Source organism: Monodon monoceros, unplaced genomic scaffold, assembly GCF_005190385.1.
Source record: "Monodon monoceros isolate NGI ecotype Baffin Bay Population unplaced genomic scaffold, NGI_Narwhal_1 Super_Scaffold_18, whole genome shotgun sequence".
In the NCBI taxonomy this organism is placed as follows: domain Eukaryota; kingdom Metazoa; phylum Chordata; class Mammalia; order Artiodactyla; family Monodontidae; genus Monodon; species Monodon monoceros.
The window spans coordinates 70,020,934-70,036,564 of record NW_021703774.1 but is presented as its reverse complement, the minus strand read 5'-3'; the positions used below and the strand labels follow the sequence as shown (position 1 = coordinate 70,036,564).

Genomic DNA, 15,631 nt, shown 5'->3' with positions numbered 1-15,631 from the left:
CGCCCACCAGGTTCTGTGGCTCTTAAAGGCCCTAGAATTTCTCACCGAATTCTAAGGTTCCGGAGGGCTTTTTCTGTATCTTGGAATTCTTTATCCAGTTGCAAAGGGATAGGTACGTCTCTAATCTCCACATTTCACGGCAGAGGGATTCAAAGACACAGACCCCAGACAGGCTGTGGGTGAGGCGGTGGAGACAGAAGCAGAACCTCTCGTCCAAGGACATCTTCGAGGAGACTTCTGGGATGAGAGAGGGTTCATCCAGAGCACACTTATGGCCATCAGACCTCATCAGAACGGAGCAAAAGGGCAAAAAAGGAAACAACCCCACACCAGTGAGTCAGTCACCAGAGACCCCAACCCTTCCCAGTGACTCCCAGCGGCTCCCAGCCCCCACTCCTCTCACCCAATCTCTCCTCCAGGACCCCAGCACCTTCCCCCACTTTGGGGTCCCCCAGCCTCCACCCCCTCATCCAGTGCCCTCCTCCGGGCTAGCCCTTTCTTCTTCTCTAGCTCATGTCTGCCCCATTTCCCCAGGGTCCCTCATCCTCCTTCAGGATCCCCCAAGTTCCTGCCACCCTCATCCGGGTTCCCCAGCCTCTACCCCGCTGCAAGCCCCTAAACCTAATGAATCACGCCCCAGCCAGAAGAGTAGTACGTTGGCCTTGCTGGGCTAAACTCTTCGACCCTTCAGCGGTGCAGAGGTTCCTGAGCTGGGGGTTGCCCGTCTCCTGTAGCCGATTCCTGTGGCGCCAGCGGGGCGAGTTTCCGGTTAGTGCTCTCCTGCTGGGGGCAGGCGCCGGGGGGCTCCTGGCCATAGGTGAGTACAGGGCAGACGTCAGGGATGGGGCCCATCCTTTTTTTTTTTTTGCGGTACGCGGACCTCTCACTGTCGTGGCCTCTCCCGTTGCGGAGCACAGGCTCCGGACGCGCAGGATCAGCGGCCATGGCTCACGGGCCCAGCCGCTCCGCGGCATGTGGGATCTTCCCGGACCGGGGCACGAACCCGTGTCCCCTGCATCGGCAGGCGGACTCTCAACCACTGCACCACCAGGGAAGCCGTAGGGCCCCATCTTTCGACCTTTGGCTTCACCCTGTATCCTTAGGTCTCTTTCAGCTCCTGGTGAACCCTATGAACATCTACGAAGATCAGAAGATGGTGACGTTGTACAGCTTGGTGGGTTAGTGCCGGGCTAGGGACAGGGACACAGCCCAGCTCTGGGTGCACTTGTTTCTTCTGTTCCCAAGTGTCCCTTGTAGCCTCAGCCTTGTTTTGGCCTTTGAGAGGAGGGAAGAGGCCCCCAGTCTACAGAAGAAGACACAGTCCTTGCCCACTAGAGTCTCCCCAATCTGAGGGACTCCCTATTACCCCCATGATATGGTCCAAACCCCACGACCATTCATAATCCCCATCTCTCCTGACCTCTCTGGTCTTGTTTCCTGCTGCTCCTGATAAATTCAATTCATTCACTCATTCATTCATTTAGCACTAACTGAGCACTTGCTAAGGATTCAGTAGTGGACAAGGTTGACAAACACCCAGCACTTTTAAAAAAAATTTTACACTCCTAGAGCTTATAATATATATAACACATATTACACACACATACATACATTGTAATATATAGTGCATACTTGTATATATACATGTGCAGTGACAGCTACAATATAAATCTAATGATTTCTTTTTTTTTATAATGATTTCTTTTTTTTTCTAATTGACATATAGTTGCTGTACAATATTATGTTAGTTTCAGGTATACTACACAGTGATTTGACATTTTCAGACATTATGAAATGATCACCATGATAAGTCTAGGAACCATCTGTCCTTGTATAAAGTTACTACAATATTATTGGCCATGTTCTTTTTTTAATTGAAGTACAGTTAATTTATAATGTTATATTAGTTTCAGCTGTACAGCATATTGATTCAATATCTTTATAGGTTATACTCCATTTAAAGTTATTATAAAATATTGGCCATATTTTGGTCAATAAGGATACTGACCAAATTCTTTATGCTATATATTATACCCCTGTGACTTATTTATTACATAGCTGGAATTTTGTACCTCTTAATTCCCTTCAACTACTTCCCCCCTCCCCAACCCCACACCCGCACACCCAGCTCTTTGAGAGTTTACGTTCTCTTTCAAGTTTACATTCTAGTGGAGAGAGTTAGACAACACATGAACAAGAAATAAACAAGAGCATTTCTGATGGTGACAAGTGTTATGAAAAAAGTAAACCAGGGGGATGTGATAGAAAGAGATTGGGAGCTAGCTTGAGTAGTCAGGGAAGGCTTCTCAGAGAAGGTGACATTTGATTGGAGACCTCGTATGAGGAGGTGTTGAGCCGCAAGAACAGAAAACCCACCTAAAAGTGGTTTAACCATAGAGGGAGTTTATCATCTCATATAACAAGTTTCAAGGTAGAGTGGTTTTGGAGTTTGGATAATTCAGCCGCTCAGTAAACCCACCAAGACCCAGCTTCCTTTTGACTTTTTTCTCTGCAGTCTTTGGTCTGTACATCATTCCTCTTCGGGTCATGAAATGGCTGCAGCAAATCCAGGCATCACATCCTCATACAGGAGTGTCAAAAGAGCAGAACATTCCTTCCTCATGTCTCTTATAAGAACAAAGAAAACTTCCCATAACCCCCCAGCCAACTTCCCCCACACCTCTTTGGTCAGAGCGACAGCACGTGTCCCTTCCTAACACTGTCCCAGGCAAGGGGCTCGGACATGGCATCATCCCCGGTTCACTGAATGATCTACCTCTATGGGATACCAACAGGAAACTACTTTTTCCCTGACCACTGTATTCCAACCTTTCTCCCACTGATGACCTCTCACACAGACCCTTAGCTTTCTGGTGATTTTAATCTAGAAGACCTAGTCCTGCTTCAGTAATTATGACTGTTTTTACGGTTTAAGAGGTCCAATCCAGTCTACGTCAAGATTTCAATCTCACGTCCATTCTCAAACATCTTCCCTCCTTACCGCCCCCTTGCCCCGCAGCTCAGGCCTGATCCCTGGCGTGAGGTCCCGCGGTGGAGAAGGCGGCACGGCCTGCTCACTCACTGTTTTTCTCCATTTCCTTCCCCTTCTGGTTCTTCTGATGTCAGAAAGGGGATTAGAAGAATTAGAGGAAAAGGGACAAAAGTCTGAAGTCATCGATACTGTTTGAATTCCACCGCCTCTGTGCGGCGAGTGCTCACATCCTGGCTGTCTCAGGGGGCCCATTCATGGTCCCGCTGGAGGCTCTGTGTGGACCGCACAGTGCCTAGTTTCCTGCTGAGGGCAGTTCTCTTTGACTGACTTCGAATGAAGCTCCCTGTAGCTCCTACAGGCCACCTGCAGCCTCTTACCTTTAGATGCCTCCACCCAAGCAGGCAGAGGGTCCCCATCCCAGAGGGATGGCTTGAGGCCTGCTGCCCTCCACACGTCTGCTTGTCCCAGAGGAAATGCACACATCCTTGCCCTGCCAAACTGGGAAAGCAGGGCCCCTTGCAGCTGCCCCCTCCCCTGTCATGATGAGAAGCGAGTACCACTCTCCATGTTCATGTTTCCCTGACACTCCCAGGAGGCCCTGCTGAGCACGTCCGTGAACTCTCCTCCCTCTCTGTGCTCCGGTGACAGCCCTGGGGTGGCCCTGCCAGGCTCTGCAGCTCAGCGGGCGTCCAGCTGGGAGGGATGAGCCGGGTTCCCCTTCTTGCAGCACCAGCTTCAGAAGGGTTCTCTTGGAGTCTGTCACTGGGCATGAGGAAGTGAACACCCAACCTCTCCTCAGACTCTCCTCCCATGTCTGCCTACTCTAACCACTTCTCTCTACGTCCAGAAAACTCAGATTTCTGGTCTTGCCTTTGTATAGACTGGTTGGGGTAGCGGGGTGAAGAACCAGTTTTGCTCTTTCGGTAAAGCCCAGACTGAGATCAGCAAGCTCCATGGGGCTCTCTTTAGAATGTAGAGCAACGCTTGGTCAACAATCATCCTCAGAATGTAGGACAACTATTTATCCACTATCGTCCTCAGCTTGAGTCTTGGCCAAAAGGCCGGTGGAGCCAGCCAGGTGAAGACTCTAGGAGGACGAGTGCTCCTGGCAGGGGGAACAGCGAGGGCAAAGACCTGAGAGGAGGAATGAGCTTGGCAAGTTCTAGGAACAGCAGTAGGCCAGCGTGGGCGGACACGGTGGGCAAAGGGCTGAGTAGCATGAGATCACTTCAGAAGGTAGTCAGGGGCCAGATCACGAGTCGGTCGACCGTGTTAGGAGAGTCTGGATTTGTTCCCAAGTGAGATGGAAAGTCACTGCACGGTTTCAAGCGGAAAAGGGACATGATCGGATTTCATTTTTACAAGATCCCTCTGGCTGCCTTGTGAAAATTGAAGTTTAGGTTAGCAAGAGAGGAGCTAGGGGACTAGTTAGTCCCAGTGAGAGACGCTGGGGACTCTATGAGGGCAGTGCAGATGGAGGGAAGAGTCAGGACTTGGGATTTGCTTTGGCGATCCTTGGGAGAACGCTCTATCCACACAGGAATCTTCTAGGTTCCCTGACCAGTTTATGCTGTTCCTTTGGCCTGGAATGCCTAACAACACTTACTCATCTTCCAGGCCCAGCTGACACATCACCTCCTTTGTCCAGCCTTCCCAGCCCCACCCGCCCCCGCAGAAATACCCGCTCCCTCCTTGGCTCCCACAGCTCTGTATAAGCACCTCCCTGTGCACTTAGCACTTGGTGTTGCAGTCATTTGTTTACCCGTCTGTCTCTCTCCCTGGATTATGAGCTTCAAGGAGCTCACTGTCTCCCTGCAGAGACCACAGGGAGACACATGTGAAACTACTAAAACATACCAGGAGGTACACGATTAAGGGCTAAAATTAGGGACCGAGATGGTGAGTGCTGTAGGTGTCAGAGCACGGGGAATATTGAGGTGGCTGTGGCCTCTCTTCTCACTGCTCTGAGCACCAGTGCCTGTTTCCAGAATTTTTCTCTTGCTCTCTCTTCTCCCTCAGTACCTAGGGTTAGTGTGAATCCAGCCTGGAAAAGGGAAGTGTTGGCCCCCTTCCCTAACACAAACCCACACACTCATACACACAGCAAGTCAATCACCAACCATGGCTTTTCAATCTCTAGCCATCTCTCCAAGCCCTTCCACAGGCTGCCACACGGTCGAACTCCGTAAATGGCTCTTCAAGAAATGAATGAATGAGTGGTCTAGAAGGCCTATCAGAGTCAGTGTAAATGGGACAAGGGCAGTACAGTGATGGTTCTAGAAGGGAGTTGTGCGGGGTGGGGGGGGGGGCGGTATGTGCTCTGCTAAACCTGGTGGTTTAGCGTCCTGACTCTGCTTCGCCACCTCCTGGGCTCTCCTGACAGGCTTGGGGGCCATAGGCTGGGGTACCTCCCCTCACATCCGCTGCGCCAGCCTCCTGCTAGTACCCAAGATGCTGGGCAAGGAGGGCCGGCTCTTTGTGCTGGGATACGCCTTGGCCGCCATCTATGAGGGTGAGTGTGTGCCCCTGGGTACCAGTTAGTGACACTGAAGCAGTGACCCTGGGTGGGCCATCCATTGAGAGCCAGGCCTGGTGAAGGAGAAAGAGTGGGGGTCTAATCCCAGCTGTTCCAACTTGCTGTGTGTCCCTGAGAGGTTCCTCCACATCTCTGGGCCACCTTAGTTTACACAGAGAAAAAAATCAGGGGTTGAATGAGATGACCTCTCACCAGCTTCTGAGCCCCATCAGTGTACAGTTCTAGAAGGTGGCCACTGCTCGCAGAGCAGGAGCTAGGGATGGGCTGAAGAAAGTTAATTGGCTCTAGAGGGAGATAATCTACCAGGGCATCTTCCCCCAGGACCAGTGGCCAACCTGCGGCACAACCTCAATGAGGTGATAGCATCGCTCGGCTGCACTGTGGAGCTGCAGATCAACAACACCCGCTCGGCTTGGCGTGTCTCCACAGCCCCCCTGCGGGCAGTGTTCAAGGACCTGCTGGTCAGGACCCTACACAGGCAGGGCCTAGGGGTCCCTCTCCCCGCAGGGCCTAGATGACCTGAGCTGGGACCCTGGACTTACAGTTTCCCAATGGGGGCGGTACTGGCATTTTTTGGCAGAGCTGTTCCCAAACATTGCAGGATGTGCCCTGGTCCCTGGACACTCAATGCCAGGAGAGCCCCCGCCCGCAGCCACTGGGACACGCCACACACACACTTCCAAACACCTGAGTAGGTGGTACTCTGGGCAGATGAGCTAGAATGTCAGGAAACTGGGGGCCCCGGCCTTGAGGAGTTTGGAAACTTTGAGGATCAGGGGATGAGGGAATTGGGTACTGGAATTGGGTACTGGAGATTAGAAGAATTGGAAAGTTGAGGAGTGGGGGAGAGAAGGGCTGAGGGGCTTGGGAGTCGGGGACATTGAGATGGCACAGTGGCCTGAGAGGTTAGTGATGAGGGGTGAAGTCCAAGGACCTGGGGAACCCTTCCTTGACTAACCAGGACCTGGGATGGGAGGCCTCAGGAAGAGCTGGGAGCCTGGGGTGTAAGCGGAGCAGAGGCACCTGGGGAGGAGAGAGGGCTCCCAAGCACTACGAACAGTGGACTGTTTGAGGCGAGAGGCCATCTCTGGGCCTAGGCTCCCTATAGGCTTGAGGTAAGAGCCCAAAGCTTGGCTAACAGGGGAAGAACAGGCTGTCTGGCAGCAGAAGCTCTAAGCTCGCATGCCTGACCCCTTTCCTCCCTCCGACCCCAGAGCAGCAAAGAGTCATTGAAAGCCAAGACTCAGAACATCACCAACTCCTTTGAGGAACTGGATGCCCAGGTGAACAGTGAGAGTGGATACGCGCCCGAGGATGCCGAGGGCTCGGAGGAGACAGCCCCAGGCAGAGAGACCCTCCGCGCTTCAGCCTTCAGACACCGCCTCTCTACACAGAAGATGTATGAGCTGAAGACCAAGCTGCGTTGCTCCCGTGAGGGGGATCCCTGGGCAGCGGAGGGCGGGGAGGGCCGCCGGGCCAGGGCTCCGGGTCAGGGTGTGGGGACCTCAGACCCGCATTGCCCCTTCCCGCAGATGTGGTGAACAAGGCCGTGCTAAACTGCCGCCGCTGGTTTGACCAAAAGCACAGAGAGTGCATTCAACGCATCTGGGCCCCACTGCTCAGCCACCTGCTCTGCGTGCCCATGAAGTTCAAGTTCTTCTGTGGCGTTGCCAAGGGTCAGCATAGTGGCAGGAGGGAGGCGAGCAGCAGGGCTAGGGATCTGAGTCCTTGGGGACCACTGGGTAGGTGTAGGGCAGGAAGGCATTCAGGAGGGGAGGCTTTCAGCTCTGTGAACACAGCATCCTCAGGGTCCAGCCCTTCCAACTGACCAGCTTTGTGACTCAGGTGAGCTTACAGCAAGGCTCTCAGCTTCGTCTCTTCATCTGAAAGATGGACATAATGATAGTACTCATGCCATTAGGGGTTTTGAGGATTCAAGGGGATAATACATGTAAAGCAGGTAACAGAGCTGGCCCACAGAGGAATTGCTCTATTAAGTATCGGCCATCATAATTAGCTAGTGTTTGGTATGGTTATAGACAGGTGAAAAAAATGGGGGAAAGAATTCAAGGAGAGTGAAGAGGGGAAAGACTCAGGGTGGTAGAAAGTCATGGGCGGGGACTTTCAGTGGTTAGGACTCCGCACTCCCACTGCCAAGGACCCAGGTTCAATCCCTAGTGGGAGAACTAAGATTCCACAAGCCACATAGTGCAGAAAAAAAAAAAAGAAAGAAAGAAAGTCATGGGCAGAGAGACAAAAAAGCAGCATGAAGAGGATCACAGGAAGGGAGGACTGGAGGCCGGGCCCAGGGAGGCCCCTAACCTGGCCCCCCTGTCCACCAGTGATGGAAGTTTGGTGCCGTAGTCGCATCCCAGTGGAAGGCAACTTTGGGCAGACCTATGACTCCCTCAACCAGTCTATTCACGGCCTGGAGGGGGAATTTTCAGCCACTATTAACCTCAAGGTAGGAGAGGGGCAGTGTGAGGGTGGGGGGCACAGGGAACAGGGCGTGAGGAAAAGAGCAAGGGAGCGGGCACAGGAGGGACGTGGCTGCCTGTGAGGGAGCGGGAAGAGACGAGGAGTGGTGCTGGGATTGTGTGACAGGAGAGGGAGGGTGCCGACCTGCCTTTGGATGGGTGGTCGGCCAGGCGTGAGGAGGTGTCAGCTCATACAGGTGCAAGACTGTGTCGAGGAGGGCAGCGAACAGAAGGCAGCGGCAACTCCTAAAGGTCCTGGGAAGAGCTGGGGACAGGAGTGGGGCATCAGGGGAGAGAAGCCACAGAGAGGCTGGGAGGCTGGGTCTGGGCCTCTGAGTCGGCACCCGGGCCGTCCACCAGGAAGAGAAGCGGGCTGGGGTGCTGGGCCTCAACACGAGCTGGGAACACGTGAGCACCGAGGTGCGGGACTACGTGAGACGCCAGGAGGCCCGGCTTGAGTGGATCCTGGGGCTGCTGCACGTGCTGCTCTCCTGCACCTTCCTGTTCGTCCTCCACGCGTGAGTCCTGACCTCCACCCAGATGCCCCTTCCTCCGCTCTGGATTGGAGCCCTGCCCTGAGGGAGGCCCTAAGAATGGAGCTTCAGGGCCCTCCTCCGACTCTGAATGTGAATGTTCTTGCGCCTTTAACTTTGCCTTTTTATAGAGCTGGGATCGCTGTTTACCCAAAGGTAAGGGAAATGTGGACATTTTGTCAGAAGAAACAGTTACCCATGTTCCCACCACCTTAAAAGGGCGACCGTCTTCATTCATCTACCTCCTTCCGGCCTTTATCCCAACGCTGACTTTTTTTTTTTTCCACTTTTAGCTTTGACTTTTGATTTTTTTTTTTCTTGCCCTTCATATTCCCCTTGGCTCTGACTTTGTGCCATTTTTATCGTCCAACTCTGCTTTCATTTTCTCCCGCCCGCTGCGTTGGCTGCTACTTTCCCTCCATTTGGACCAAAGTCCTCAACCCCACCCAGCCTGGCGTCCAGCTGGGCTGCCCGGAGCCTCACTCGGCTTCCCTGCTGACCTCTGGACCCTTTATTTCCTGTCTCCACCCCCAAATGCCTGAGATGGGCAGGGGCTGGGCAAGGGCAGCCAAAGGGGCGCCTGCTCTCTCTGCCCCGTTTGCGGGGCTTACAGTGACAGCAGGTGAGTGGCTATGTGTGTGCCCGGGGCCCCGTGGGACGACGAAGATCAATGAGCCACATTCCTGCCTTCAAGAAACTCAGAGTCTAGGGGAGGCAGGCGAGGTATCCACAAAACAGAGATGGTTCAAGGGCTGTACTATGGACTGGCTCTCGGGACTGGTATGGGAGCTGAGGAGGGGCCCCTGCAAGGGCCATAACTGGGCTTCAAAAGGCTGCAGTTGGGGAGCTACGGTCAAGAAGAGGAAAGGTGTTCTCTTGGACCAGGAATCTGGCATTTGTGGGATGTGGAAGGCAGAGGCTGGGGTTGAGGACTGGGCTGAAGTGGGCATGGCCAGAACAGTCTGGAAATCCCTGCAGGAGTGCCCTGAACTGCCCCACAGTTGCAAGGTTGCAGGGTGGACTGGGACAGCCTGGAGGCAGGGAGGCCAAAGTGGGTCAGAGATTAGGGAGCCTGAGTGGAGTGGGGCGTGGCAGGAAGTTGGCCTGAGATGGAGGGAGGTAGGGGGAAGGTGCAGCAGGTCTCAGAGCCAGCTTGGGGAGGGAAGGAAGGAGGCACAGAGTCAAAAGCCACTTCCAGGTTTTCAACCTGGGTGAGGTCGCTCACTGAAGGGGCTGAGCTGGCTGAGGGGCGGAGACCAGACTCAGGAGGCCCAGGCCCAACAGCGCTAGGTCTCTCCACAAGGGGGCGCCCACAGTCTTTCTTTGCATTTATAGTTACTTCTGAAGGCAAAGATGTGGATTTTTACAGGGTCCCAGAACCAACAGCACTGGGACTTATGTTTCACAGTTTACAGAGCTTATTTAATGTACTTATACAGTTTTAAACACATTTCCAACAATTAACATTTTTTCCTCAGGAAACTGAGTCATTATGTGGGACTTTGGGAGATACACAGAGGAGAGTTACATTTGCACGGGCACACACACGCACACACGGAAAACATTGCCGTACGCAAGGGTGTGTCAGAGGAGAAGGGAAATGATGCCTGAGACAAGTTTTGCTTGAAGTGACCTCCGGGAGATGTTTTGAGGGCTCGGCCAAGAGGCAGGGCCTTGAGAGGTGAACGTGGGAGTCAATGGATCAGGTGATTTCGGCAACCTCGAGGGGTTTCCTTGTCTCCGTTCCTTTGCTCCTGCTGTTTCTTCTGCTTGATATTCATCCTGAAAGTTCCATGCCTGGGAAACCTTCCCCTACCTCCCAGGCACACGCATGCACTTACACGACGCTCCCTCCCCTCCTCACCTCTGTTATGTCTCATCAGTGTGTATGTGCATGTCTTTCACTGGACCGTGGACTGCTGGAGGGCAGGGCGGAGCCTTCTTCTAGGACGCAGATGGTGCTCGGTGCATGCTGGGTGGCCAGCTGACTGTGCGTCAGGGAAGCCCATGGTTGGGGGTGGGTGAACCTGGAGGCGATGGAGACACCCTCGTCCACAGGTGCTTCTCCTATGTGGACAGCTATAACGGGGACATCCGCTTCGACAACATCTACATCAGCACCTACTTCTGTCAGATCGATGAACGCAGGAAGAAGCTGGTGAGTGGGCACAGCCCTGCCCAAGGGTGCCCTGCTCTGTGCCCTGTGTGGCTTCACGCTCCAGGAGGGCAGAGGGGAAAGGGAGAGGGCGCTCAGTGCTCTCACCGTGTGGGCGTTTTTCCCAGGGCAAGCAGACTCTGCTGCCGCTCCGCAGCGCTGAGAAGAAAACCGTCATCTTCCCCTGGGACCCCACTATCCAGGCCACAGAAATGAGAAATGTGGTGAGGATGGCACGGAGGGGAGGCCCCTGGATCCTACTAGAGGCGGGATCTGCAGGAGGGAGGGCAAAGGCGTCAGAGGGGACTCCATGCCAGGGCCAAAGGCGCTGCCCAGCTCTGACCCTCCTGCTCCCTGGGCAGATGAGGGAGCTCATGGAGACACTGCCCGTGCTGCTGCTGCTACTACTGCTGTGTGTCCTGGACTGGGCTCTCTACTCCATCTTCGACACCATCCGCCGCCACTCCTTCGTGCAGTACTCCTTCCGCAGTGAGCCCAGTCCCCACTCCAGGCTCCAGGCCCAAGAGACACCCCCCTGGAGAACTCCCACCCTTGTGCAGACACCCCTCCCCCAATTCTTCCAATTTCGTCACCTCCTTCTGCATCTCGGCCCCTCCCTGTCCTCCTTAGGGTCAAATATCAGCCCTGCAACCTGACAGCTATCACTGGCACCCTCTGTTTCCACCCCCCTTTATATCTACCAAAAGGAGGAATTAGTACTCAGTGAAGGGATGGAAAGTCCTGTGCAGTTGAGAAGTATTTGTATGCCTTGACCTCTCCCCTACATCCAGTCCCCAACCTGCCCCATCCCCTTAACTCCAACTCTTTCCTGACTCCCCGCCCCACACACACCACGTCCCCTATCCTGGCTTCAGGCAGTCATAAACTGGAGGTGAAAGTCGGGGGGGACTCCATGCTTGCCCGGCTTCTTCGGAATACCATCGGAGCCCTGAACACCTCCTCGGAGACGGTGGTGGAATCCAACAACATGCGTGAGTGATGCTGAAAGTTTGGATCAGAGGAATTGAGGGCTGGGAGGGCCAGGGTCTTTCCAAGACAAAGAGTTGGGGGACTGGGCCTTGGCTGTGGCAGGATGGGGGTTGGCGTGCTTGCATTGGAGAAATTAAACTAGGGAACATCAGGTCAGGCTTGAAGAGTTGGAGGATGACAGACTTGGTTCAGAGGAGTCTGAGGTCTGGGGCTTTGGGGCCTGATGGTCCCAGCCCTCTGGAGCAGTGCTGTTTAACAGAACTTTCTGCCGTGATGGAAAATTTCTACATCTGTGCCAAGTTGAGCAAATAGCCTCATGGGCCTAGTGGCTATAGTACCGACAGCACAGCTCTGCAGGGTGAGGGGCAGGCAGGAGGAGAACAGGGTAATCAGAGATTTAACCCACACCCCACTGGCATGGGGAATTCAACCCAGAGCCGCGGCCAGTCCTGGCCAGACCCCTGACAGGCCTGCCTCCTCTGCCAGCCTGCCTGCCCCAGCCCGTGCCCCTGAGTACCAGGGCCTATTTGAGGGCTGCACTACCAAGCGGCCTGCTAGTGTGTCTCTGCCTGCTCCAAGCTTTCGGCTACCGGCTCCGGAGGGTCATCGTAGCCTTCTACTTCCCCAAGGTGCGCCTCACCCCGCCCTCTCCACCCCTGCATGCACAAACACACCAGCCTGAGCCCAGTTCCCCACAAGCCCCATCTTTGGGGAATGTCTTCCTCCTCTGTACTGTCTCCCTGGCCCCAGCGTGAGAAGAAGCGGATCCTTTTCCTCTACAACGATCTCCTGAGGAAGAGAGCAGCCTTCACCCAACTGAGGAGGGCCACCATCGTGAGGCGGGCGCGACAGCAGAGGGCTCCTGTAAGTCCAGGCCTGTGCCCCTGGCTGGGTCTGAGAACTGAGGGGGAGAGGCATCTCCCCTCAGTCCACCCAGCCCCCACCAAGGCCCCAGGCCTACTGATGCTCAGTGAGTTCTGATGGGATGCATGCCAAGGGCCCTGGTCATCCAGCTCCTGGAGGTCAAGGCTGTGTCCATCTCTGTGCCTCAGGATTCAGCCCAGCCTGAGATCCTAAGTGGACCATTGGGGAGCAGGCAGAAAAGGGGAATCAGATTTGATACCATCAGGTCAAAGGAGAGCAAGAGCGGTTCATCAGAAACAAGGGACCCAAGACAAAGCCACAGGTTCTTCTGAGAGGGCTTCAGACCAGAACCTCAGTGCAGTCCCATCGGTGGGTGGGGTGGGAGATTGGTGGATGAGGGGAAGCAGGTGGGCTGGGGATCAGGGAGGCTTCATGAAGGGGCACGCAGTGTACAGAAAGAGCACACCGTGGGAAGAAGCAGGCTCCAGTCCACACTCCCTCATTAAGCTGTGTGACCTTGGCCATGGTCTTCACTGGACCTCAGTTTTCCCTCTGAAGAATGGGGAGTTTGGACAGATCTGTAAGGCCTGCTCACTAAAGATCAGTAATAGAGTGGTGGTCAGGTGTGGGGCTCTGGTGCCAGAGAGCCTGGGTTTGAATCCTGGCTCCTACCCTTATTACTATGACAATTGTGTGGTCTTGAACACACATAAATGCTGAGCCTTGGTTTTTCCCTTCTGTAAAATGGAGTTAACTACTCCATCTAGTTGTAGTAAGGATTAAATGAGTTTCACTGTCACGGTGCAGGCACATAGCAAATTCTGTACGTGTGTTAGTTGTCACTGTGTGATCCTAGGCAAGTGATCACCTCTCCAAGCATCAGTTTTCTTGCCTGAAAAAGAGACGATAACAACAATATCTGCCTTACACGGTTATTGTTTGAATTGAGTTAATTCACTTACAGTTTCTTGGTACAGTGCCCAATACAATTTAAAAAGCAAGTGGCAGTCACCCTTATTTAATCAGCCCTAACAAAGCTCATAAAAGTGAGAGACTGTGTTTGCTTAACTTTTTCCTCCAGTGCCTAGATCCCCCAACTCCCATGACACACAGTGGGGGCTGAATGAATGTCTGATGAAAAAATAAACATATTACAGGAGGAGGTGAGCTCCATGTCCTTCTATTCCACCATCTTGATCCAGCCTCCTAAGAAACTCACTGAAAATGAACATACTATGATTCCATGACCAGATCATGGAGTTAACTGGATTTTGATGGGTAGATGGAAATGTGACGGGCATTCATTCCAAGCTAAGGGAACAGAATGTGCAAAGACTCAGAGTCCAAAGGGAATGCCAAGTGCCAGAGCTAGTCTAAGGAGAAACTGGCACAGAGGATGCAAAATTCAGGGAGGGGTAAGTTGGAGCAGAGGCTAGAGAGAGACCAGACTGTGGAAGGCTCAGAAGGCCAAGCCCAGGAGTTCTGCCTTTGTTTGGCAGGCAGTGGAGCCCCTGGAGTTTCTTTCTTTCTTTTTTATTTTTTAATATTCATTTATTTATTTGGCTGCGCCAAATAAATAAATGGCTCTTAGTTGAGGCACACAGGATCTTCGTTGCAGCATGCAGGATCTTTAGTTGCGGCATGTGGGATCTAATTCCCTGACCAGGGATTGAACCTGGGCCCCCTGCATTGGGAGCATGGAGTCTTAGCCACTGGACCACCAGGGAAGTCCCAACCCCTGGAGTTCCTTTTTTTTTTTTTTAATATTTATTTATTTATTTGGCTGCTCTGGGTCTTAGTTGCAGCACACGGAATCCCTATTGCTGCCTGCGGGATTTTCTTTGCGGCATGCGGGATCTTTTAGTTGCAGCACGCAGGCTCTTAGTTGTGGCATGTGGGATCTAGTTCCCTGACCAGAGATCAAACCTGGGCCCCCTGCGTCAGAAGCGCGGAGTCTTAACCACTGGACCACCAGGGAAGTGCCCCCTGGAGTTTCTTGAGCAAAGAGCATCTGGTAAGGTGGCCTGAGAATTCCTGGCAATTGTGTGGAGAGAGGGTGGGAGAGCGAGAGAGCATAATGAGCCAGGCTTGTGATTTGGAATCAGGGTACCTGCGTCCAGGCAGGTTTGATTGTTCAGTCAGTGCCTTTGGGGAAGTCACTTAACATTTATGAGATTCATCTTTCTCATCTGTAAAGTGGGGGGGAACACAATAGTGATAGTCTTATCTGTGCTACTCACTTCTCAGCCCCACGGTGAGAATCAAATAAGGCGATTTATGGTAACGTGATGCTGGTAGTTGCTGTTACCGGCTGGGACAGAATCGAGGCTTCATCCTCCCACTCTCCATCACGGAGGGAGGGAGGTTCTCTAGGACCCACTTGCATAGCACCCTCGCCCTCCAGGGGTCTTCTTTGCCCAATCTAGCTTCCTCCAACATGTGGGCATAGTCAGGCCTTGAGACTTCAGACAAGAAGCGCTAACAGGCTCTAAACCCCCCTTGCCTCCCAACAGCGCCGCCACTTGGCGGACATCCTGCACCGCCGCTGCCTGCCCCTCTTGCGCCCCTGGCTGCGCAGGCGATGCGTGGTGTGCCAGGCACCCGAGACGCCCGAGTCCTACGTGTGCCCTACGCCGGATTGCGAGGCAGTGTACTGCCGGTCGTGCTGGAACGACATGCGGCAGCGGTGCCCGGTCTGCACACCCCGAGAGGAGCTCTCCTCCTCCGCCTACAGCGACAGCAACGACGATGCTACCTACGCGGAGTGAAGAGGCGTCCTGCTGGCTCTCCCACCCGCTCCTTCCTGTTTAATAAAATGCTTTGTACACGCCTGCTGCCCGCGCTTCGCAGGGGTCCGGTACGGGAGGGCGAGCCGGGCAATCGGGAGAACTGGCCCGCCTGATCCGACAGAGCGGGGCGGCTGACTTGAGGCCAGAGGGCAGTGAAGCTGCTAGGAGGGCGTCGGGACCCACGGCCGGGTGGAGGCGCGGCTCCCAAGGCGGTCGGACCGGGCCTCGGCTCCTATTTTGCACAGTAGCCGGGAAGCCGCTGTGCAGATCAGCGCTGGCCGTGCGGGAGTCGGAG

At 54.0% G+C, this 15,631-nt stretch overlaps 1 protein-coding gene across 2 annotated transcripts; it reads left to right on the top strand.

Annotated features, from left to right (window-relative positions):
• The first annotated feature begins 271 nt into the window (after positions 1-271).
• Positions 272-15,373, top strand: DCST1 (DC-STAMP domain containing 1). 2 transcript variants are annotated; one of them, XM_029229685.1, is made up of 16 exons: positions 272-332; positions 692-817; positions 1,104-1,178; positions 5,376-5,504; positions 5,850-5,989; positions 6,743-6,959; positions 7,061-7,204; positions 7,871-7,992; positions 8,366-8,523; positions 10,597-10,696; positions 10,822-10,917; positions 11,056-11,182; positions 11,569-11,685; positions 12,170-12,312; positions 12,434-12,547; positions 15,061-15,373. In XM_029229685.1, the coding sequence occupies exons 1-16, from the start codon at positions 272-274 to the stop codon at positions 15,313-15,315; spliced, it is 2,124 nt and encodes a 707-aa protein (XP_029085518.1). In that variant the 3' UTR covers positions 15,316-15,373. The 2 variants fall into 2 exon arrangements, with proteins under 2 accessions (XP_029085518.1, XP_029085519.1); XM_029229686.1 differs by lacking the exon at positions 1,104-1,178.
• Positions 15,374-15,631: the final 258 nt, after the last annotated feature.